General features: G+C 34.1%; 1 protein-coding gene across 8 annotated transcripts in view; it reads right to left on the reverse strand.

Annotated features, from left to right (window-relative positions):
- Positions 1–26,864, reverse strand: part of ATP8A1 (ATPase phospholipid transporting 8A1) — a 105,238-nt gene that overhangs the window by 60,840 nt on the left and 17,534 nt on the right. The window contains exons 6-19 of one of the 8 annotated variants that reach the window (XM_002186543.7): positions 25,628–25,668; positions 22,051–22,124; positions 20,597–20,666; positions 19,865–19,992; positions 17,614–17,725; positions 16,632–16,797; positions 14,313–14,440; positions 11,610–11,687; positions 9,165–9,253; positions 8,614–8,658; positions 5,918–5,990; positions 4,004–4,109; positions 2,726–2,808; positions 2,516–2,565 (exon numbers count right to left, since the gene is read on the reverse strand). In XM_002186543.7, the coding sequence (XP_002186579.1) occupies positions 2,516–2,565; positions 2,726–2,808; positions 4,004–4,109; positions 5,918–5,990; positions 8,614–8,658; positions 9,165–9,253; positions 11,610–11,687; positions 14,313–14,440; positions 16,632–16,797; positions 17,614–17,725; positions 19,865–19,992; positions 20,597–20,666; positions 22,051–22,124; positions 25,628–25,668 (1,243 nt within the window). Of the gene's footprint in view, positions 1–2,515; positions 2,566–2,725; positions 2,809–4,003; positions 4,110–5,917; positions 5,991–8,613; positions 8,659–9,164; positions 9,254–11,609; positions 11,688–14,312; positions 14,441–16,631; positions 16,798–17,613; positions 17,726–19,864; positions 19,993–20,596; positions 20,667–22,050; positions 22,125–24,665; positions 24,740–25,627; positions 25,669–26,864 lie in introns of those variants that run through there. The other 7 variants (XM_030270990.4, XM_072928121.1, XM_072928123.1 and 4 more) reach the window with 7 other exon arrangements.

The raw sequence follows: 26,864 nt of genomic DNA on the forward strand, positions 1-26,864 counted from the left end.
ATATGCACTCAATACTTGGCAGTGACCTTAATTCTGGTGCTAAAAATGCAATTCTTTCCTCTAGGAAAACAAGCAGATACAAATCAAAACCTCATTCAGTAGCATTGCTAGAAATTACATGTTGATTCAAGGATTGATGTGCAATATTTGCACTGATAGTGGAAATTGCTTATCCTTAATAACACCAGGAATCACACACCCTAAATCTTACTAAATTTCACAACTGGCCCAGATGAAAACACAGTGCATGCAGTTGGCACAGGGATGAAACCAAACATAAGACTTTCTATGCTTTTGGATCTCTGACAGTGACTTGCCTACCCCTGCCCTGCAGACACATATCCTAGGAGTTGATTTGGGCTGCCAAGGGAGAGCTGCAGTTTTTCCATTTGTTATAGCACAAGGTGACAGAATACAAGTACAGGCACAGCATTGCACAATTCCTTACCTAACAGTACAGGGATGCCTGAACAGCAGAGAATCTCAACAACCCCTCACTTCCTAGAACTAAAGGTACCACAGAAGTTATGGCATCTGAGCAGACTATCTACTGGAGGCTATGTAAACACAGCACAAATTATTAAGACATTATTTGCTAATTTTAAGAATTATCAGCATAGTACCTTCAGTATGCTCACCTGCCAGTTAGACTGACAACTACTTTCTCACCATGAACAAAGTATAATTACTGTGTTGTATAAATTTACTTCTCTCTTCACAGGCACAAGTGTAATCAGTTAAAAAAGAGAATACCAGAAGTGACAAGTCTACCAAGTATTCCTACAAGTTTTACTTCTGTAACATGCTTCTCTGTAAGACTGTCCTATGAAATCCTGATGTTGTTGTACTCGCAGAAGAATCTTAATCTAGCCTGTACTAGAAAGTAGCAAGGAATTAATTTGCATTTTTTCTGAGAAAAACTTGGAACACCTGCAAACTCTTGACAGTATTCAAAACAGATTACTGCTCTGAAGGTACATGCTCCTGTCCATACAAACAATGCTGTTGTGGAGCCAAAATTTCTCTTGCTGTGGAACACGGGTGACCTCTAGTGCTTCTAACAAGTCAATTCCAAACACAGCTAAATATTGCAGAATAAGAACAAAAACATCTATAAAAACAGAATACTTAACAAAATTCTGGGCTCAGTATCCACCAAAAACCTTATACCTCCTAAAGGTTGAGATTTAAAAGCAATTCTTCCATAAAGTATCACTGTTTCAATTACAATTTTATACATAGGCAGATCTATGAAATCAAGACAAAGATCAAAATCAGAAACAAAGTAGCAATACTTCACTGCTACTCCAGAAGCACAGTATGAACTTTCACAGAAGCCAAATTAACAGCAATGCGCTTTGCACTACATATTCACTAACTTACAAAAAAATAATATGCAAGCAATGCCTGCAAAAAAAAAAAAAATTATATAATGACATAAGCCTAAAAAATTTATGTATGTTCTCTACAATATATAAAAAAACATTAATTGCAAACGTACATTAAAATACATTAAAAACTATAAAAATTAATTTCTGCTGAATCTTTCATTGTTTCATACTATTATTGCTATTACTATAATTATAGGCAACTACTCTGATTTCACGCAACTTATACATCTGCAGTCTGTCTCTCATGTATTGGATTGTTTTATCTTTTCTCCTTTTTTTTTGTTGTTCTTAGCTAAGCTTAAGGGAAATATAATACAACAGGAAGTAAAACAACAATCACTTTCCACAGGCACAATTATGAGGAATCATTTTAAGAAAAAAAGGAACTTCCTTTACATGCAAATCTCTTCCTTATCCTGTGCCAAAGTAAGCAAGAGACATACACAAACATTTAGAACACAGGCAGCATACACAGATACAATATAAACAGCTCTACATAAGAATTGAAACTGCATCCGAATTTCTTATGGGGACATTTGTAACTCCAAGAACTTTAACACAAAATTTTTACTGAAAGCAAAAGATGTGAAAAACTCAAATCCCAAGTAAATGAACTAGTCAATACTGTAGTGATGCTGCTCAGAAAATAAAGAGTCTCAGTCCAGAGTATTTAAACAAGCCATGATTATACAAGTGTATTTAAGGTCAAACAGAAAATTTATTTTATCAGTCATGATAAACACACTTACTTTTTAATAAGTCATACGGTGCCAAGACTTTCATAAATACATTTAGAAGTCTGAATACTTTCCTACATTATTTTCTACATATTTTTTTAAGTTTTGAAACCAAAGGTTTTTTAATCTTTGACCAAAGTCAAAAGTGAAAAATATCAGTCACTATGTAGACAACAAGGAAAAAACCTCCAAAAATGTTTTACATTTACTAGGAGGTCTAATCGTAATCATGTACTCTGTTTTGTCTATAGTGTGTTTACATACTACACAGATACAAGCTACACAACCTGCATATTTTGCCTGTAAAAATATAAAAAATGCAAGCATTTTTATCCATGAGAAAAGTGTCTAAGTATTTTTACAAAACGCCACGAAGTACAAATTTACCTTGTAAATTCCAGGACATTTAGCAGTTCATATCTCTCTTCCTGTCCCAACTGAAGAATATAAAAAAAACAAACCAGAAGGGTAAGAATTAAAAAAAAATCTTAAAAAGAACCAAAACCAACCAAAATGTATCATAATGCAGTTATTCAGATTATTTATACTAAAGCATAAGCAAATACAGTAATTATAATGTTAGTCCAAAGTACTTACAGATTCAATGATTACTGAGTCAGGTGTCCTTCCAGTGAAAACAAAATGAAGATTCCTGGCTGCTCTGACCAAGGCTCCTTCATCTGCAGCAAGTTCAATAGTTATTTTACAAATGTGCCAGAAAACTGTTAATCATTATTTAATCAACACAGTCGAGGCTTTTGTACTTTTCACTTCCTTTTTCCTTTATGGATTTTAAGATTAAACGTGGTGCTGGAAAGAACTCTTTTTTTCTCCTGTGAAAACTGATGAAATGAGTTAACAGATCAGAGAAAACAAGCCCTGAAAGGAGCACACCTCTCATCTCAGTAATGAGAGCACCCTCTTCAAAGCACCTAGGTTAGCATCTTCCTTGGGTCACTGGACAATATACAATGCTTTTTGTTTAAGTTCTGGTTTGGAAGAGAAGAGTGCTAAGTCATTGCTGTAAATAACAGATAACTTCAATGTTTACATTCAGGAAACCAGCAACCACATCTCCAACAGTCATCAGCTGTCTCCAAGTGTCTCAGGATGTCAGCATGGAGTTTGTTTCGAATGCCCTGTCATGACCCAGTTAACTTTATTTACATTAACTTTATTTACCTCTGCCCTTGTCCTTCAGCTGTTGCAGGACAGGATTCAAAGAAGTAGCCTCCTAGAAGCTGGGGAGCCAAGGAAGAACCTCTGCACTTGAGGTAATTTTTCCCATCATAAATTGTAACACATTAGCTCAGCAGAGCTTAGCATATTTTAATCATTCTGCCTTGCTTAATCATTTCCTGAATTCAAAAATTGTCTATGAACCACAATAGGCTTGAAACAGACCTTTTGCACAATAATATTTTCTCAATCCTTAACAGAATTTATCACAACTTCTATCCTACTAAAAACATTTTTGTTTTGATTACACAGTCTCTGTTTTAAATCTTTATGGTGGCTACCAAGTATAGAATAGGCTTATAGAATAAGCAAGGACATAAATATTTTGTCTTGATTTGATTTTTATTTACTTCTGAGCACTTCCTTTAGAACTCCACGGCAATCTGACACCTTAGCAGTGCTGTATGGTTACTTTGCCCTTACATAATCCATGTAACATTCAAATGTATTTTCTAATGAAAATTTAAAAAGTCTAAATCCTTTTTTAAAAAACTGATTTTAGCTGATACCAATTATTTTTTAAGAGATAGGTTTTTTTCTTTTTTAAATTTTGGAAGATTCGTTAAAAACAATAAACTGAGTAAAATTTGCTTATTGAGTTGATAGAATATGTCCACTGAGTTATCTGAGTCTCACCTGGAGATGCTGCTTGATATATAATTTTATCACCTTCTCTTTCTGGAACTGCTGTATGACATACTGCCATCATTGTCAAGAACTCACATATTATAGGTGCAGTAGGCTAAGAAAGAAAATAGGTCACAGTGTGATTAATCATTTAAGCAATTAGCAACCAAAACATAAGAATAGATACAGACAAATAATAGCCCACAAACATTCAATGAAAGGCACCTCTTTTCTTTATATACTATCTGTAAACTAATTCCAGCATGCAGGATAACTTCTTTCTGCTGTACTTAGATATACTGGTTATATAAATAGAATTTAGTGGCATTTGCTATCATAACAATCAAAATTAAATAACCAGAAACATGGAATAGTTAAAACAATTACTTTTTAGGGAATGTAAGTATGAATGATTTATTGAAAGAATTCACAGAAGTCTCTTTGGATGTTGCCATTTTTACTAAAAAATAGTCTCTTACTATTGTCTTGTACTGTATTTGACAACACTTTTTGACAGCCTTTAGAAAGATGTAGCAAACAAAAATCACATGGAAAATATTGCAAGATCAGACTGCTTTTAAAGATGAATATATCAAGCACTTCAAAGTGCAAAAAGTGGAAACAGTTTAAAATCATTTAGCCAAAAGAGGGGAAAAGAAATATGTAAGTAGAATAGGTAATTGGACTTGACAAATACAGCTAAGAACCTTACTATTACAGTTGACATTTGCAAAATGAATGAACTGACTGCTTTAAAAGAAACCCCAGCATTCCCTGTAAGTGAGCTCAAAGCAGCTGCCACCTCAGCTGAGGGTTTCTTGTAGCATACTTATAGTATTTCAGATTTGTAGTAGACTAGGAATAACATTACAATTAGTCTATAAAATACAATAATCTCTGAAAACTTAATTTAATTCTGTAGTGCAGAAACACTAATGGGAGCAGTTTCTTACTCTCTTCCACTGACAACCCCCAGATCCTCTAAGATGCATTCAGAAAGTTGAACTACAAATTATTTTCCAAAGCACTTCAGAATACATTTAAAATACACTGCTGAAACCTCACATTGAAAGTGTACCTGAATTTTTAAGATGCATACAAACACATTTTTATAGCATGCTCATATTATATATACTTAATACTACATATCTACCAGAAAACTTTGAAGATTCAACAATTGCACACCAAGGACACTTCAAATACAGCAGTAATAGCTGATGCCTCTTTCCAACTGTGCCACTCTCCCTATTACTAGCACTGTAAATATAAATGTGCAAGTAAGTATAAGAGTCCCTTTTGCTTTAGATACACTTGAGAATGCTTCTCAGATGTCTACCATTAAAGACTGCCCCATTGGTAAGAAAAACATGCTTCACTGTCTGCCAGTTAAACTGGAATTAGCCTCCTGCAAGGACAAAAATTAAGAAAAGAAAAGAGCAATTTACTTTAACTCTTCAAAAAGAGAACAGTTACATTGTTTAAAGTAGGTGTTGTTTATGACTAGGTTAAAAAATCTCTTGTACAAACAAAAAGCAGAAAGTGGTAATGATGGTACTGTTTCTTAATCAGATAATAAATAACTTGTTATTTTCCTGAGAAATGTATTTTCTCTTTGGGGCAGATATAAGTCTCCAAAATGCCTTCTTCATTTCATCATCTGAAGATGATGAAAGAAGAACACAAGACTACTTCAAACTCATAACATCTGAACCATATCATCAAAACAAAAATGGAGGGGAGAAAATAAGGGTTTGATCTAATTAACATATATCAGTAACAATTACAAAAGTATTCATGAGCACATGCTGATTTTGTACAAATATACAATTTATTTGTTTTCCCTCAAGGGACATAATCTTTTCAATTACTGGAAGCAATGGCTTTATCTCACAAAACAATGATAATTATTTCTATATAACTTACATGGTTGTTTTGAAGATTCTCCAGTAATGATACATCACTAAATGTTTTTTCTTCTCCATTTTGTGGGCCTTGCCTAGAAATAATTGAGTAAAAAAGAGATCACTCTTAGCATGATATATAAACTGTTGTTTATATATAAATCATCCAAAAGTTTTGGGCTATAGCTGCTACAATAAAGGCTGCAACCACATATTGTAAGAAAAAGAATTGAAAAGGTACTTGTCGCACATTTCCAAAGTTTATTTAATTTAAAGAAACTTTGGTTTATATAAATACACTTAAATCCAGCAAAGTCTTTCTACTGAATTCAGGTAATGAAGGATGAAGTAAAAATATATCCACAGTGTAAAACTCAGGTTTCTTGTCTTCTGATCTCTAGAATGAGATTATAGAAGAGACACAAAAAATATATATGCCCAAAGAGATCACAGGTCATCAAGAAATTAGCAGTTTTGTGATAAGTGTCTAAACATCTGCAGAAAAGCAGACATTTAGAAACTGGTATCTGAAAGAGCTAAACAAATGAGTTCAGACATCAGAGAAGTCTGCATGCAGAGAATTTGCTTTTTATTGCTTATGATCAAAAAGGAACATATGAAATTGAAAGATAAAGAAGACACAACAACAGTGGTGAAATATGGACTTAAGAGATGCAAGGAGGAGATGGTTCTAGAGAAATAAAGTCATACACTCACATCTCCCAAACTGCACAAATATTCTGGCTGAATGTGAGAGCTCAAATATGTAGACACCTCTAGGAAAATTTGTTACTGCAGTTGACTACAGCTACAGTCTTAATACTACAACTAAGTATTAAGACAATCTAGATGACTGAATTTGAGTGAAACAAAACAGTTCTGAAAAGTTAATCCAGTTGAAGGAATTTTTTTCTCATTTACTTTTTTTTCTCATTTACTTTTGCTTTGGATTAAATAATCTTACAAAAGAATAAATACATTTGGTGATTTAAGTTGAAGAATAAGCCATATACATGAAAGGCAGACTAAAGATTCTCTATGAAAACCAAAAGTGAACTAAGTCCTGCAGTAACTACCATGGAGGACTATAAAATGCAGAACCTCCTCTGTTCTCTCTTCTGCCATGCACGGACTACTTTTTCTAACTTTCTAATTACAGTGAAAAATTTGAAGCATTCTTCTTCACCAAGACTTCTTTTTTGAATGCAAAGCAAATAGATCTTGAAATGCCAAATATTAACACCTTCAGACACATATTTGTTTAGAGTCTAAGCTTTAAGCTTTGTTTACTTAAAGCTTTCTGATATAAAATTTACAGATTCTCAGTGCTAAAATACACAAAAATATTTGCAGGTGTAAGTTTTAATGAAGTGGAAAACAATTCTTTCTAATACAAAAAAAAAGTTATAAAATATTTGGGATTTAGCATATTAGTCGTGTTAGGGCTAGAAATGTTACTGGCATAAAGATATTTTATTAATTGCAATAGATTTACACACCAAGAAATTTCAAGTTCATATTTTCTTTGTATTTCTAATATATTTTTTTGCCTATAAGGTTTGGGTTGTTTTGTTTTTAAATATTAAATATATTTTAGGTATCAGTTTATCCATTTCAGATGTGTTCATAAATATATTTATGTGAATAAATATTTATTAAAAACCAGTCTTTTTCATTAATGGCTTATGAGCAAGCATGCTTAATTTCATGTAAGCACTGCATTGTTTTAATGAAATTACTTGCAAACTTATGCAACTTTAGGAAATATTTTCCTTCTACATCAAATGATATTCAGGTCAGGTAAGAGTTTGGGGTATGCATGTGTACTACATTTTATGTATTACAGGAGGAATTTTTCTGGCTTTGGTTTTTTTCTCTATCTAAACAAAGAATTATTAATTCTAATTTAGTAAAGATTTTTTTTTCTTCAAATGTTTTCAACAAAAGGTGGCAACACATTCCAATTTTGTGTGACAATGTCTTGTTGTCATTTTCAACAAATAAAACAGTGATGATTTAAAGACTGTAAATTACATTTTTTTCTCTGATGCATCTGAGATTACTTTGAATGGTATTGCAAATATTTAGTGTAAGAAAGTATGATGAAGAAGCACAAGGCTTCATGTAAATGACAGCAGAAAGGAAGCCAGGACTTTTCTTTCCTGAAATCCCCATTAAGACATCAATGCTAGTCCCAAGTGTATTTGGGTGTTTTAATCTCAGTTCCAGTTAAGAACTACATAGTGCTAATATTCTAAAACTATCTGGAGAAAGTAAAATAGCAACAATAACATTACGTATTTTTCACTCTCAAATATGGATTTTTTGTTCCCTAAACATATTATTGATTATTACTAACATATCACTGACTACCAGTAGAAAAGTGTGATCAAAGTCACCATAGTAGTAGATACATAATAAAAGACAAAACTTTCTCTCCAATAAGTAGTTTTGAATTGCACCAGGACTGTCAGTATAATGACTGCACTATTTTAGGGACCCACTTAGAGATTCTGTTCCAGTGTCTGCAACCTAATGCCACAGAATTTGGATGGCATAACTTTGTGCAAGATGGTAAGTCTGTGTGAATTCAATGCTGAATTAACTTCTGAGCCGTAAACGATCTCACATTTAGCTCCATCTCTAAATATATCGCTCAGTATTTTTAAACCTGAATCTTCAAGAAACAGCAGAAGCTAAATGATTTTTAGAGCTTACCAATCATCTGAAGGAACACTATAATCCTCAGGCTCAGGGCAATGGCTGCATAAGAAGCAAGGGAAAAACAGAACAGGGAGAGGAGAAAGAATCACAAATGCTAAAAAACTGGATCATGTGTTAAAAAAAGTAGTTAATAAAACAAAATTACCAAAAAACCCTGCTTTGCAACTATTTTGCTAGTGCCTAGATTGCAATGATAATTGCAAAAATATGGTCTTTCTATTGAGACTTTATAAACTATATCAAACCAATTTTTTGCAAATCTCCTTTAGGCTTTTGTTTGCACCAACATTAAACAGAGTATATGATGGGAAAACCATGCTTTACATGCCTTACAGCAGAAAGCCTGTGGTATATTCCTCTTTGCAAAAAAAAAGATGTTGTGACAGAAGTGATGCTGTCTCTTAAAAGTAACATTTATAGTCACAAAAAGCTAACTGAGTTGTCGATATTTTCATGTGTAAGTTTATTTTAACTACAGTATTAATGCATGAGTTCATACGGATGGGCAGAGGGACACAGATGAAGAAATATATAAAAATACCTACCCATATGCAATTCCTGCTACTGTACACTTCTTAAATTGCATGACATTGCATGTCAGGGTACCCGTTTTGTCAGAAAATATGTATTTGACCTAAATGAATGATAAAATCCATTATACATCAACATTCAGCCATTAGTGACATATCTAGTACAATTCAAGACTATGAACATATGAAATATGTTTAACTGTTCCGCAATTTTCACAATTCATAGGAAAAAATCCAACAACAAAAACAATACAAAAACATGGCAGATACACAGCCTTCATACCCATTTCCAAAGAAATCAATCAACTGAGATGTCAGGAAACTTAAGCTTTCTTCAGTGCACACTGGTATAATTAACCACTCCTCACTCTACATTTTGCTGAAGTGCAAGAAACTTGTGAAGACCAATGACTTTGCCAGTAAAACATTAAACTTCAGACAGAAAGCAATATGGTAAGAAAAGTATCTATATGCATTTCTAAACCAAACTTTTTGACGCAGAAATATCTTAACGCCAAAATGTTAGTAAAGCACAACAGTTCAGAAATGCCAAATTACAGGAAAAGAAGAAACACACTCCTTTCTACCTACTCTACATCTTCCGTTCCCCTGGCACTACAAACCCTTCTGTTCCAGAAACTACTAGGTAAAGCACTTTAAAATTCAAAGCTGAAGTACATGAACCTGTTACATTTTAAAATTTTGTTTAAACCTAATCTTATGAAAAAAGTTAATATATGAAGAAATGAGGTAGTCTGTGATGAACCAAAACTTCTATGAGTCACAGGTAAACTTCAATTAATTAAAATTTACTTCTAATTAAAAAACAAATCCAAGGATTCTTAATTAGGAATTAACTATATTATACCTGGGACTAAGACAGCTATGTATTAGTAAAAATGTTTCTGAGGAACTATGGCTTAGCCAAATCAGCAGTTAGAAGGAATCCTTCTGTGTCAGGTTTATGCTGCAAATTGTATTTTTTTTTTTGCGTGTGGGAACAATACGAAAGTGGGAATTGCAGCTAAAAAAATCCACCTTTTTTTCTCAACACCAAAGTTTTGCCTTTCTTAGAACTCTAAGATTTCTTGGGGGAAATGTCTTCATTATGTGCAACCCTCATGTACTTCAAAGAGGAAACCTGCTCTTTTTAGTAAAGTCCTTTGGTCTCCATATAAAAATCTGCTCAAATTAAGAATCCGTCAAAAAAATGAAAGTGGAGATCCCTAGAAGCCTGACTAACTCATAATGGTGAAGAATTTGATGAGAATGCTAAGAAATGAAGACAAAAACTATAGAAGTCAAAAGGAAAGAATGTGTCTGGGAATGTGAATAGCAAACTAGCAGAGATAATAAAAACAGATAGTGTAACAGAATGAAACAGAAGGAAAGCTAAGATTCAACAAAGACCTTTCCCCTCTAGAGGAGCTTGTGCTCCCCTTCAAAGCCAGGAAAATAACAAAATTTTCTCCACATACATGTTAAACCCAGCAGGCAAAGGCTCTGTACTCCTCTATGTAGACCAGTCATAGAACATGTTAACCATCAACCAGTTTTCCCAAAAGGCACTTGTCTTATGCATTACTCCCTAGGACTGCTTTACTGTATGGCTAAAACTAAGCTTTTAACCAATAAAGCAATAAAGAATTAGTTATGAGAACTTATAGGTTAGGAAATGCAAGAACATGCATACTTGTGTTCATAATACAATTCAATTCAATGAGCATGTAATTTATTTTCCACAGCAAGAGTTGCTCACCACCAGTGTACCACAAAGTTCAGCATGTTTTTAAAGCCAGACTGCAAATGCAATTGACTGAAAGAACAAACACCATGTGTAGTTCTTCTAGAAGCATGCCCTCTGCCCCAGGCACTCTTGTACTAAGTCATGCCTCCTAATTATGAACAACACATAACAAGCGATGTCTTGTGAAAAGTTGAACTGATTTTACAGTATTAAAAGAGAACTCCGAAGCACAAAGAATTAAGCCCAAATTTCCAGGTTTAATTCAGCCCCCATTCTATTAATGGATTTCAGTCTTCAGTGGCAAGAAGAGGACATGTATAGAATTGATTCAACTCTAAGACACTCGCTGTCACTTCTGAGGAATGCAGAGCATGTGAAAAAAAAATGACATACTGAAACACACATTATCATAAATGTATATACTGAGACTAAATTTTATGCCACAGACAGCCTTAATGCTCAAAATTCCTCTGATTTTGTAACTTTATTGATACACGTCAATCTTCTGTGATTACCACATGCACATTGACACAGAGATTGTTCATGTAATACTGGTTTTAATTCACTGATACTGCAAGTATTTTTAAAAATATCTGACAAAACAATGAGGATAGAACAAAGCAAATAATAAGACTAGAGTGTATATTTTTTGAAATAAATCCTCACATGAATAATTTCAATACAGAGTTAGAATCAGTAATTCTTTTATCTACCTGTCCAAGTTCTTCATTGAGATTGGAAGTACGAGCCATTGCAGCAGTGTCCGTAGGTTCATAGTGCATGTCTATGTCCTAGAGATAAAAAAAGTACATATATGTAAAAATCAGTCTTCCAGAAGTTCTCACAAAAAATCTAGCACATAAATAGAACAGTTAAGTGTAGAAGAAAAGACCATACATGAATAGATCTACCTAAGATTGTTTCAACATGGGAAGCCACAGACACTATAAGATCACTTCCAAGAGACCCCAGAAGAAATAGCATTTTCTCATGGGTGATTTTGCTCAGATTATTTCTAGTGATCAGTATTATTGAAAAACTGTTAACCCACACATTTAAAATGACATTAGCAACAACCAGAAATGACTCTTAGGGAGTCATTTCTAAATAGCAAGATAAATATATCTTGAGATAAAAATATGAAGACAAATTTGAGAGTACACAATAAACTTAAGATACAATTCATACATGTGAGTTCTTCCTCCTACTTGCTAAATAAACATCAGAGTTTGTTTTTACATACAGTAAAAGATTAAAACATTGTCAAACATGGTAATGTAGTGCAACAGATTGCAGATGACCAGCTTCTCCATACAAATATAATCTACACAGAAAGAGAAATATTACTTAAGATAAATGTGCAGAGTATCAGATTAGGACAAATAAAAGTCAACTAATCCCTCATAATGAGAAACTGGGACAGGAAGAAAAGTTAAAACTGCCTTTCTGATTTCTTGTATAAACAGCAGCAATGTACACATTCAAGATGTGTCTTTGTTGAATATTTATTTTAAAATACAGACAATTAAGGAAGAAATTCACTGCATTCTCCAATTTGCTAACAATTTTTTTTACAGCAAAAAAAAAAACCAACCAAACAAAAAACCCATAAGAAATCAAAACCAGCTGACTGCTCACAAAAGTATTTAATTTTTAAAATAAAGCATATGCTTCACCTGCTACTTCACATGCATCCTTACCTATCATCTCCACAACATATCTCACACATACAAATCTATTTCACATATTTGATCAAAGAATAGGATTAAAGTGTTCAGAATGCTACGATAAATTTAGATTTGGAAAAAATGGAAAAATGGAAGGCATGTTTCCATGGCTTTAAGGAAAATAGCTCACTTCCAGCTCATAGTATTCCCTTCATTTCCCCCACTAATTCATTAAGAAAAAAAATTAAAGGATGCCAAAATGATCTTTATATGTTTCATAAGGGATAATACTAGCAGACACTGCCTTGTACAATAAACCCCACTCCATTAAACTAGGGTTGTGCTTGGAAAAAAAAATAAGCACAATGCCAAAGCAAAATGCCAAAGTCTGGGAAGAAAATATGAAACTGGACAAAACTCCCCAGCGCTGCCAAGACACATTCTTTTGGTCATTCTGAATGAAATTGATACCTGAATATCAATACTGAGAAAGTAAAAAGCAGAAAAACACTGTCAAGAGACTGAAATGTTAATAGTTCATGGCTTAAACATTGACGTGAAAAGCTGCAACCACCAAGGCCCACCTTGAATGGGCCCCCCGCATGAAACCTTGGACTGTGAGTTAAGCTACCTAAGAGAGCTTGAGATAAGATAAAAACACTTTTGTTCAATCTTCTCAGGTCTGGGAAGAAACAGATAAGGCTGGGACAGCATGCACAGGAGGGCCAAGCCCAGTAGCTGTCCCGAAAATCATCCGCCACAGCTCCCAGTCTGGCTGCCGGGTTTGTGCAGACTCCTTCCCCACCAAGGGAGGAGGAGGAGGAGGGCCTTGGGTGTGCGGTGCAACCTCTGGCCAGAGGTAGTGAACACTCATCCTCCAGCCCACAAACTGGCTCAGCTGTGAAACAACGCCCCAGCAGCCCAGGAAAGCCACATCCACAGGACAGTCATGTGAGGGGCAATTGAGGGGGTGTCACAAACATCGAACACCTTCAAAGTGCTCTCCAGACTCATTCCTGAGGCCTTGCCCCAGAGCACTGCATGTGATGCAAAATGCTGCAAACGATGGAGTCTTGCCAGAGACAGCGTCAAACTTGCCCTGGACATTTCCACATGGCCCAAACCAGGCTGGTTAATTACATATTAATCCACTGAACACTGTGCCTTTTGGAGGCAGATCCTCATCACCAAGAAGACCAGACAGATGGAGAGGACCGATGACACATCGTTGGGACCCACAGAGGGGTGATACATTTCTATTTAATCTGTCTCTCTCACTCTTCCTGTCCCCCCACCCCCTTTTTCTTTTTCCTTCTTTCCCATTTATTGTTAAATAAAATGTATCAATTTTTGGGTATCAACACTTAAACTTGCTTGGCTATAATCATATTTTGGGGAATATTTGAACCTTAAGTTTCTATCTGCAATCCACAGAAGGTTCAGTTTGCTTCCCTACAATTAGTGGATCACAACAAATATGCTCCAAAAATTAATCTGGTGCAGGTAAAAGAGCACTAAATGAAATAATTTATTTTTACCTCAGAGTTTATAATGTGAGGTAATAATAAATTATATAATCATATATTATATATATATAAGGATAATTTATTATCCTGATTCCACTAATAATAAATAAACAGCATTTAGAAAAAGCCTGAAAAAAATGTATGCATAGACAAGCAATCCATCCTTTCACTTACGTGTGAACCACTTTATTTTAGAAATCAATATTATAAAAATAATATTTACCCAATTTATGAAATACGCCTGGATAAATTTAACGACTTCAAGTGTAACCAACAAGCTGATTGGAATAAGATTATTGAAGAGAATGATGAAAGTCAAGAAATTCAACCCAAAGTTGCTTGCTCCACCATCTGCCAAAAAACAAAGTAATCAAACAAATATTTGAGACTGTAATTAGAAGTACATATATGTACTGTATTCAAAATATTGCATTAACAGCTGATTTTTAAAGTGTTCTAAAAAGAATCTTTGGAATTAATTACAGTATCACTTGCCTATAGATAAGACCTTCCCCAGACTTAAGGACCTCTATTATAATAGTGGAGTTCAGCAATCTTTGCAATCATCTCCAGTTTCTGAAGAGCAAACTTACCAGCCATTTCCTCTTTTGCTACATTTTAAGATCAAAATCTGGGAATATCTATATAAGCAACCAAGTTCTAAACTCAAAATGTAATAGTTTTACATTTTGAAAGGGGAAGTATATAGTGGAATGAATTTTTTTTCAATCTACCTTCACACAATCATATACTCTCCCTCAACAGAGCAAAATGCTATGAAAGAGGTTAAATTCACACCCCATGAAAGGAAGATATGAAATTAGAGATTCTAGTGAAAGTTCTAAACAACTGGAAATGTGAGTATTAACATATACAACAAGTAGTTTTATAATACTTTTTCCTTCAAAGTTTTAGGTTTTTCTTTTAAAGATAACTCTAGAGTTAGAGGTGCTCCTCAGAAAGGATGAGAATGGGAAAGTCTGCTGTGCAGTACTGCAAAAGGGTAAGAGATGGATCCTGCCTAGCTGTATTTAAGGTATATCAAAGAAAATTAGCCTCAGATAGGTTTCCCCTGTCTGTCCAATGTGGTTTTGGTTGTTACTCTAAGATCCAGGAAAGAAGGTTTTGGAGACTTTCATTAATATCAATTCCAACACCAAATGATGTACTTGCCTAAAAGATCAGGGAGCTAAAAAATTAAATAACTAAGGAGAAAGGAGTATAAAATGCATTTACATATAAATTATAATGCTTCTTACATATCTGCTATCAGAACATCTAGATACTGAATACAGTCTTAAAGGATATACCTTACAAAGTTCAAAGCAATTTCATTTAATCACGAGACAGATATAAGAAAATAAACTGACATGGATAATCAGTTTAGAACACACAAATCAAAATATCAATGGCCACTATTTAATGTTTCTTTTTTCAGGAATAACAGCAATTTATGAGCTGCTTCACTACTGTGCTAGCCACCATATCCTTAAAACTTTTATATTTCCCAGAAAAGAAAAAAAAATGCACATATGAAGCACATCTAATGCCCTTCTTTGATATTACCCAGAATTGTCAATATTCTATGAACTAGTTCACTTTTTTCTATCTCACTAGGAAAACATGAAAGCTGAGTTTCATAATTAAAAAAAAAAATGTTTATTTCTCAGCTTCAAAAAGAAGGGAAGCATAGCTCATCATAAATGCAGACACAGAAACTTTAGGAATGCCTTCAAATCAGAACTTCAAGATTTTTCTTTAAGAACTTACCAAAACCCCCAAAAACCCCTTTTTGTTGACTACATTCAGAAGCTTTGTACTCAGGAGCTCTGTTTCAGTTCTGGCTCTGCCTAAGTATAAAGGGTCCTAAGAAATTCCAAAAATATGAATAATTAACTGCCAAGTATATTCATGAAAACTTCTTTTAAATTTTGTTCCCTCACAGAGTGTCAGACTCTGTCAGTGTGTTGCATGCTGCCATGAAGGCCTGTGTAACATCACACTGCCCTACATCCACCTTATCTATAAGTGCCCAGTGTAATATGTTAGATGAAACTTGTGTCTCTTTTTATCTTCTTTAGGAGGAGTCTATTAAGTGCTGATATTGACTAGTTAAAGCCCAGTAAAAATTATAAAGCCACAGCATCATTTCCTAAGACAAGCAAGTTTAAAAATTCAGAAAAATCACCGCAGCTTTAAGTGCAATCTATTGGTAACAGCTCAAAGAGGCTTCAGTCTGATGTCTAGGAAGCTGACTGTTTATGCCACTGGAATGCTGATGCAGACCTTGCTGAGCTGCAGAGATGGAATGTCTAAAAAAGTAGAGACACACAAATCATCTCGCCCTTCCTGAATTTAGCAAGAGCTCAGATGGCACAGTTAGGCAAATTTTATACTTGCTACGATATACCTAGCCTAATGACTTTAGTCAACAAAGAGAGATTGACAAAAAAACACTGTGCAAGGGAAGGTAATTATCCTACTTTCCAAATATGAAAGGCAACCACATAATAAAATATTAATATAATCTTTTAGATCTTACAATTTAGATCAAGATACCAGTCTCTTCCAGTATGCCTTTGGTTCCATATAGCTGAACCAATAGAGCAGATCAAAGACATGGCAATAAGGATGCAGAACAAAATCAAAATCTGAATATTTGTAATTCTTTCCACATTTGACATTTTAAGAGGTGGACTTGTTGAATTCTGCAAAAGACAAAAACCAACAGTGGTTATTAAACATTAGATGAGGTAACATGGTTCTTGCTTTTCAAATTACATTTTACTGCATCCTTTTCTCAATATTCTCCCAAATCATCACCAAAAATGCCACAACTCTTTAACTTAAAATAACTCAAAAGCCAGCAGCTTATAAATCTATGAACTGGAGCTTTAAATTGTGACACAAGAATCACACAGAACACTGGTAACACCAATAGTTAACAGTAAACGTTAAAATGAATGTGCATATACATTGTCAGTGCAATAGAAGACAGCTGCTAAAACAGACACACTTTTTCAAGTAACTATTTTACAAATTAGAAAAGCAATAAATAAGGCACAAATGACCAGTCTGAAATTCTTTTTTCTCAACAGGTGCATCTCAATTCTGATACTTCAAAACAAATCAGGCAAAGTAATTTCAGTCTCTTCCCTCCTCACTTTTCGTTTTTCTGACAAGAATGATTACCTTTGTACTGGAAAAAAAGCCCCACTAGAGGGCAGTTTTAGGAGCAGCCAAAAATGAAAAAACTATGATAACAGAACTTGCTAATAAAGAGTTTTCAATGCACAAGTTACAAGACAGAATCAATAAATATGCTTACTAGTGAAAAAACTACTTTGGGATAAAATGACTAAAATAACAAGAAATTGCTTTATTTTTATTGCTTTTAATTGATATAAAATATCCTCTATTACTGACATTTTAGTACTATATTGAACCAAGCCATATTTTTGTACCATGGAATGGTAAATTAAGGTAATAAAACAGACAGGTCGAACAAAATCCAAGGGACAAACCTGCATAAGTTTTGTGTCATGTCCAGTATAGACAACTATCCCGTGAACCCACTGAGTATTTCTCAGCTGAGCTCCTCGTAGCAGAATCTGATCAGATCCCAATGGAACAGTACTAGAAATAAGAAGTTTTACATTTTAACACTAAACCAGTCAATGGTAATGATTAAACGTAATCAACATTTGTTAAAAATAATTTCTCAAAATTTACATGATTATTGTTAATAGGTTAGGAACCTAATTTTCACAGTTAACTTTTTGGGAGTTTTGACAGAGAAAACTTGACAGATAAAAACTAGGCTAAAAATCTAAGGTTTCAAAAATACTTCACTCTTATCCAAAACTTTAAGAATGTCTTCAGGAAAACATATACTTTAGGCCTGGATAACCAGAATTTGACCTTGTGTTGCACAATCCCCTCACCATTCACCAAGCCACTGTCAAGTCATATGCTCATATAAATCAGGTCAAAGAACTTTTCTCCCTTCTCTAGCTAAATGTCTTCAAGGACAAAAACCAAGCTGGCATGATTTTGTATACTCATAAGTGTAATAAAGAGCTGCACACTTTGGTGATAAGCATTAGCTCATTCAAAGGCTGAGGATAGCCAGAAAACTTTTGCCTCTTTTAGTTCACAGCTTTAACCAAAAGGCAAAAAATCTGTAATGGTGTTCTGTCTCCTTGAATACTGGATATCCCAAAGAAAAAAAGAAAACTTTTTTTTTTGAGTTGCTCTCCCATGAAGGGTAAAAGGAAAGACTGAAAGCGTCAAAAAGATACAACATTTATGGCACTCCAATGACTTACATTAAGTGAAAGAAGAGGGAGACACATTTTCAGAATCCTCTATTGCTTTTGCAAATATATTAAGATGGCAAAGAATAAAGTGTAAATCACACCTGCTGGATCTACATAATGTGGTAGGAAGGTCTAAAGATCTGGACAAATAAATATCAATTAGATGAATTTGCACTCCCTCTATGTCATGGGCAGAAAAAGAAGATATCCCTGATTTTTCAGGTTGAAGTAAGGCTAAGATCCAAAAAGAGTTACTTACTTGTAATTCTTTTTCACTGAAGGTAAATATATTAGAGCCACACTTTTGGAACTATCCTACTGCACAGGAATGATTGGCAAAATATTCTAGAACATAATTTCTCAAATGAAAATCTTCTTGACCAGCAGATGGCGTCCTCCTACACATTCTTGAGGCATAACAGCCAACAACACATTCAATATTTATTTTTAAAATCAAATTTTAAAAATTGAATTATTAGAGTAAAAAGGAAAGTGTGCTTTTCCTTCTAGCCAAGGAGCAAGAATTAATGTGTGGATCTGCTATAACTATTACCCTCAGAGAAGAATTACAGGTAAATATTTTTTTCTTCTTAATGACAAGTACAGTGGAATTTTAATAGCTCCACACTCTTGAGACTGAAAAATCCCAGAATGCATCTGTAAGAAATCAGTAAATAAAAAATGGAATAGTAAGGGGGAAAAAAAGAGGTATCAGTTAGTACTATATGTATCAGTCTAAAACTACAAACATGAACAATATTGGATATGGAGAAATAAATACCTAACAAATAAATAAGAAATACTCTAAATCTTTGGGAATTAAGGATCCACCAATTCTGGATCTGGCAATAAATGTTCTGTGAATCCACAGAGGACCCTGACTATTGATGTATTGGTAAGTATTTGGTAAGCTTTTCAGTATTTTCAGAATTTACTAAGCAGTTTTACAAGCATGTGTGTTCTAAGTGCATATTTTCTATTTGTAAAGGAACCTGCTTTCAGTAAACTAAGGTATTAAACATTTTTCAGCTACCAAATTAGAAGGATTTGAGGTATACAGCAATGGACTCTGTTCCACTCCACACTTCGACAAAAAGAAGAAAACAACAATTAAAAACAAAAAAAAGCAACATTATTTCTATTCAGCTTCTGTAACAAATGACACGCCTAAGAAGTGAGTTTTCAGGTACATATTCCAGAACTGTCAGAATTTGATTAGCAGTCTCTCCTATTATCAATATCTAATGCTTTCTGAAGTACAACTAGTAAAACAACTCAAGTTTTAGGCATCAGAAGTAAGGTTTTATGCTTCTAGGTTTTCAAAAGACTAAAGTCTAGCAGAGAATACTTAAAAGAAAATTTATTGCTCAGATTTTTACTTCAGTAGTTTAAGAACACATAGCTGTCTACTGTATAGACTGAATCTCCCAAGATCTTCTTCCTTGTATTTACGTACCCATGCCCATCCAGCCTGATGTTTCCAACAAAGTCATAGAGATGTCGGTTTGGGCTCTCACACTCAATTCTGCCAGAGAGTTGCATCAAACTTTCTGTGTCCTTGATGTCTGATGTCAGTGGCAAACCCTGTAAACAAAATTCATTTGTCGTGACATTAAAAATCACTATCCAATAACAAATCTACATATTACAAACCTAATAGCAAGACCAGAAAACAATCATCCCTATGGGAGCAAAATGAACCAGCTTCATTTTACTGTCACAATTGGGTGCTACAGTGAAAAAGTCACCTTGGCATCTGGAAATACCATGACCAAGATAGGGTCATAATCCATCACAGAGCTCAGAAAGAATGCCCCTGCACACTGACAGAGCACTCAGCCAAAATCTGCTATTCCCTACCTGTCCCTGAAGGGCAATACTGGCCCCATCAGCTGCTTTCTGCAGGGCTTCTGCCCCATCATCTATTCTCTAGAAACAAAACCAATATCCAAACAATTTATGTTTCTACCTATTCTCACAAAGAAAAACCCTAAAACAAAGCACAAAGAATGACTTAGGAGTAACCACTCATTCCTCCACTACTTTTATGATGCCAATAATCCATAGTTTTTTATTCAAACCACTAAAATTTCAGTCTTCTAGAAGATCCATTAATGTAATAAAATGCCTTTTAAGCATTAATAGACAAAAATAATATTAGCAATATTCCCAAAAATGAAATTCCTACCTGTCGAATTTTTAAGTTTGTCTCACCATCTAAGTTAGATGTTTCAATGTAGCACATGGCTTGTGGTTCACTATTAAGAGAAAAAAAGTCCTGAATTCAAAATTATAATGGCAACATCCATAATCATCCTGTAATCTTGTAATAATTTATGCAAAGAGGTTTGTCTTATCAAATCTTCAAAACCAGAATAATTTACAGCCAAGTCTATAAAAAACAAACAGTACTTTACATTTTCAGAGAAGTTCGCCAAAGCTTATTTTCTTAAATGAAACATTGACAAAAGCACTGTACACAGAAGTGTTCTATCTTTACATATTTTCTGAGTGTGAGGACAGAACGTCTACTATTTAAATCTAAGACAGAACAAGTTTTGATTCTGAAAAGGATCAAGTAAATCATAAAAACCCCTTAACACTGAAAAGAATAAAGTTTTACTCTCCACACCACTTAAATCCTTGTAGTGTTTTTCTTCCTTCTAGCATGAAATTCGAGCATCAATTATTTTTAAAATTTCCTTTATTAATGCAAAAGTGGCTAAAGGGCAGCGATTTAATTTTAGATTATATGCAGGATGTTAAGTAGGTTATCTTAACAGAATTTTGTAAAGTACAAGCATTAGTGTGAAAAATTGTAATAAGGTACATTCAGGCCACTGTTTTATTATTGGCAAACTTCTCTAAAAATATAAATAACTTTTACTTAGCCTGCTTGGATGGAACCACCTGTGTAAGACAATTTTCATAATTCTAACATTTTTATTAGTTAACAATAAAAACCAAACAATATTTTTGTCAAGCACTTTTAAAACAAACTAAGGCAGCAAAGACATTTCAAGTGAGACACATGCTTAGTTGCAAGAACTGTAGCAGATTACAGTGACCTCCAAAGTAAATTAAAGTTAGATCAAGGCAGGCCCATTGATTGGTTAGGGAAAAAACAAAGTGTGGTAATAGTGCAGACAATAGCATAAAGCTGTCTAAGAAACATGCATTTTGTCACAATACACAGGAACAACGCTGCTTTTGCCACCACATGCAGCAGAGATTGTGCAACATCCAAGTTTGTGCAGAGGGTCCTCTACCACTCTTACCAATGTTAAACTATATTCTTTGCTGAAAATAGCAAGTTGGTAGAAACATATCTATTCCTTTAAAAAATATATTCAACTGGTGTTTAACTGTGTTTATTCAGTGACAACTTGTTTGATAAAATTTCATGGAGGTAGTGTAAAAACCAAGAGGACTGAAACAATTTTAACTTCTTGAAGTGTTATTGTGTATTTTCACGTTCATGATCTGTGTTTGATAAAAGAACCCTTTCTAATTTTATAAATATGTAGGTTTTGTTGGAGAAAGGTGACTAGCAAAGGAAAGATTATCAACATGGCAATGCTTTTCATATTTGGTATATGAGGACCCACATACACGTATCCTGTGCAACTACTTTATTCTAACCTTGATGACAGACTGATGAGATCAGCTGGGAGATGTTCCCCATTGGTCACTTTCACTACTTCCCCTACTGCCACCTACACATCCCAGTTTGAAATGATTAGAACAGAAAAATAAGTGATAGGGAAAAAAAAAAAACCAACAACAAAACAAAACAAATGAACAAAGACAAAAAGACAGAGTTTGAAATTATTATTCAAACAATACATGTTAATTAAAATGTCTGATGACAATTTTTTCAAAATCTATTTTAATCAGGTCAGAAAGAAAAGAGCTAGAACACTTTCATTTTTACTCAAGTGGCTTATTTTACTGTAAGGCACAAACTTTTAGCTGCAGAACACACTGACATTGTACGTAAACATAAAAAAGTGTTATGCTTATTTCTCAACTGACCAAGTTTCTAGACAGTCCATACATCAATTAAAAAATAAAAGCCACAACAACAAATTTTCCAGCAGCTTTTCTGAAGAGCCAGGTAACAAGTACCTTTTCTATGTAGACATGCTGAAAATTATTTTGTATTTTTTTCCTGTTTTGCAAATTTTAGTGTACACTGAACCACCAAGAACCATACAGAATTAAATCTCAGAGGTTTGTGTCCTTCACTGTAAGAGATTATAGTTTCCTAAATTAATTAAGATCCTCTTGTTTTCCAGCAACTGCTATTGCTGTTAAAAAAAATCCGGTATTATTAGTTTGAATTAAAACCAGGCCCACAGACTTGCATTGCTTCTGGAACCTAAAATGTAGCTGGGTATCAATAAAGACCTGAAAGCAAAATTGCTGAGAGTCTTCCAGAAGAGACATGGCCACATGGAGATAAGAGATGGAGGAGAGCAAATGCCAGTATGCAGGCAAAATTACAGGTCATGTAGTAGTACAGGGTTCTCTCCTGGAAGCAAGGCTGAAACAGGATCCTAGTAACACAACTAGGGAAAACAATTAAGCTGGAAGAATTGCCTGAACTGGGCCTAGAAAGGCAAATGTGATTCAAAGAGTCCCCATTGCAAACTGGATCCTAGAAAAAAAGCTGACAGGAAAATTCAACGTGAGTAACGGTCATAGTTGGACACACATAGTAGAACACACATTGCGTGCTCTAAAAAAGGCACTAAAGAGGGGTTAAAAAAAGTGGAAAGTCCAGTAGCAGCTAACTATTATTTTCACTGTCAACTTGTGATACAAGATTCCTTTGGGGTTACAAGGATTGCAAAGTAGGCTTTTCAGGCAGTTGGTGCTTCCTGTGTGTAAACCACAACTGTGATGCAAGTGTCCTCCAAATGTGAAAGGGCAAAACTGTGAAGACATCTAGGAATAGATTCCAATTTAGGGGATTACTCAGGAAGATTATGAAGAAGCTGCTCGGAGAGGATGCAAGACATTTGCATGACAGAAGCTATTATCAGGCCGACAGAAAATGTGTTCTTACTGCATGGTGTATTGCCTGCAGAGTTCTTGGTGGAGAAGCAAAGATCCTTGGTGGAGAATTTGTAAATGCTTCTCAAAGTACAGAAGTAAAAGGTTTACAGAAGAAACTCAATACAAGCTAAGTTATGAATAACATTTGCACTGAAGACAGACTGTGGGGGAAATTTACAGCATTTTCTGGGAACTACTTTACACTAGATAATAATTTATTAGATGTGTTTTAGAAACAGTTGCACTTAATTTTGAGATATAATGGAAGACAGAGAAACAATGTACTAGTCTATACCACAGCCTGTCAACAGAAACACATAGGATCCTAACTTTATTAATTGTAATGAGTAGATTAATTAACTTCAGTGTGGGGTCACAGAGGGTTTATACCTAAACCATAGTCACATACATAACACTTATGCTTGTGCCAGAAAAAAAAAATTACAACACATTCACATTTAGGTAATATCCATTAAAAAGCATTCTTAGAATCTGTTGTCTGTTGACCTGATCAAATAGATGTTGAAAAACATGCATCTCCCACTTAAGATGTGGATTTCTTAAATAAAACTGTCCAAGGAAATGATGATAAACAATCTCTGATTGTCCATGTAAAAGGGTCACAGCATTACATGCTAAAAATTAAGTCTTGCCTCCAACTGATAAAATTATTCAAAATTATATATTTTAGATAATAAAGTGAGTGTTCAGACAGCACTAATTTGATGATTCACATCTCATGTTCACTTTTTTCCCTGATTCAATTATCAAACTGGAGACTATATAATTTAGAAACCATTTCTGTTCCCTGTAATATATCAATTTTGATTTACTTATGGGATGAAATTTGTTGGGTACATATCAAAAAGTCAACATGGCTAAATATAGCAGTTGAGGTCCAATTTTTAGACAGGGAACCACCCTTTTTTGTATTGTAGTCAACAACAAAATTAACATACTACATTCTTCTTAGGGGTAAATTGAATGCCAGTGTAATTTTAAAACTGCAATTGTCACAATTTAAAAAAAACCAAACATTGATTTAAATGATAAATGACCAAATGAACACAAGAGTACACTTCAAAACAGCAGCACTTTTGTTTATTCTTTATTTCCTTGGAGCAATCACAATAAATAAATAAATGCAGGGTAGAGAAACCAGCCTCTACACTATAAGTATCAGTGGGCATCTCTACCTTGATGAGAGCAGTACAGTGTCAGCAGGTATATACTCTTTGCCTTTTATTATAACTATATCTCCAACATCTACCTGAAAGAAAACTGGGAATTGGTTAATGGTCTCAAACAAAATGTATTATACCCTTGTTTTAAGCACAGTAAATATTTACCTGCTGAATTTCCTAGCAAGACTGTTAGAAACTCAGACACTTAGAGAAGTTAGATTGTACAACTATTATAATTCCAAAAGTTATTGGAATTCTTTGGAAATCTAATCTTTAATAAGCTTAACTGGCCAAATAGACCTAATATTTAATAGCCTTCTCTATGCAGTTCTTTAATTTGCCTGATTTTGTTAAATACTTTACTGAAAGACTGAAGCTGAGTTAAAGAAGAAATTAATCTCACCTAAGACCACAGTTTTACTGCATCACACTATATTCTTGCTTCTTCAAAGGTATAAGCCATCTGAACCCTGGCTCCAAATTATGGTGGGTCAAATTTTCTTCAAGTTTTCAGGTATGGCAACCATTAAAACTAAGTGACTAGATGATAGCATAAAGTTTATCTTGAAAGATACCTTTAAGAGTCCCTTCCTAACCACTGCATAAACATCATTTAAAGTTCTCATGATTTAAGCTGACGAAGTTCAACAAATACAGGAAGTAACTAGTTTCCATAAAGAAGTTTCTGCCTTGGAAAACCACATTATACTAAGGAAGTGAGTAATTTTGCCACAGCCATCATATCATTCAGCTTATTTCCACTGAACTTGACCAGTTTGAACTCATGACATGAAAACTGACTTGACTTCAATGTATGTTTTGAGAGACAAATATCAATAAAGAGAAAATAAAATACAAGAGATTATACATTTCCCATAATACCAGTTATTCTTTATCATTAATAATTACATGGAGAAATAAAACAAATATTAAATATTATTTATGCTCTAAAAGTGACCAATAAAGACACACACCTTTTCCCAGTGGACAATCTCCCATGCACCATTTCGTAGTACTAAAAAAAAGGAAAAAATTAAAGAATTTTCCAGTCGTAACTGTGGTACACAGTTATGTGCTAGATTCCTTATGAAAATCCATACAGACATATCTAATTTACATAATATTTTAAAGCATGCCTTGTTTCTATGAATTCAAATCAAGTATTACAAATATGTAGCACATATTCTTTATAACAGGTTTTGTGCCATTGAATCTTATTACAAAGTCAATGAGAACATTTTATAGGGCTTGAGAATCAAATAAATCTGATATAGATTTTATGACAATATGTTTTCAAAATAAATCAGTAATTGGAATTAAAAGTTCTGAAATTAAAAAGTTTTGAAATTATTGGGCAGGGGGAAGGCAAGAGGAATATATTCAATAATCATTAAAAGTGCCAGGAGACTCACTATAGTTTATCTGTTTATTCTGTTTTTGGCATATCAGAGAACTCAAGGATCACTACAGTCACTTCCTCCACACATATCCTGAAACTACCTCAAGCTATTTAGAGTAGAATTTAGTATAGCTTTTTCCCTGGTAGTAACAATTAGTATTGTAACCACACTCCACTATTCTAGTTTTACGTGTTACTATTATGATACAAAAAACATGCCTTGTTGCCAGTTAATTGCCAAGACTGTTATTTTCAGAGAATAATAAAGGTAATGTTTTTTTAGTCCCAGTTACTGAAGATGGATGTGCAAAAAGAAAAAGAAACATTGCTATGTATCAATACTCAGATAACTTTAAGAGATTGCTCCCTTTCACTGTGTTTTCCAGCTTTCAAACCATCAGGAAACATCAGTTCCCAATCAGGACCAAATTCTTACACAAGAGCATGCTGACTTTAAAAAAGTGGATCAAAATCTGGGACTACACATGGCCTTTACATTTAAATCTTCTGGGAGGTTCTGTCCAGACTGACCCCTTTTCTTGTGTATCTCAATGATATCTGCAACCATTACTTAACCTGCTTGGCAAGTCTTCCCCTTCTTTCCCCCAAATTTATTAGTGTTGATATGCTCAGGACAAAAGTAGGTCGGGCAGTCTCCCTTTCTGACAGTAAGCAATATATTTTAATGACTGCCTCACCAACCAGCTGATCATTATACAAAATCTATTTTGACAAACTGTTTCCCTCCACTGCTAGAACTACAGATTCAGTGTGATGACTGGTTTTAACACTGTCCTAATTTGATAATTGTG

Source organism: Taeniopygia guttata, chromosome 4 (genome assembly GCF_048771995.1).
Source record: "Taeniopygia guttata chromosome 4, bTaeGut7.mat, whole genome shotgun sequence".
Lineage (NCBI taxonomy): Eukaryota > Metazoa > Chordata > Aves > Passeriformes > Estrildidae > Taeniopygia > Taeniopygia guttata.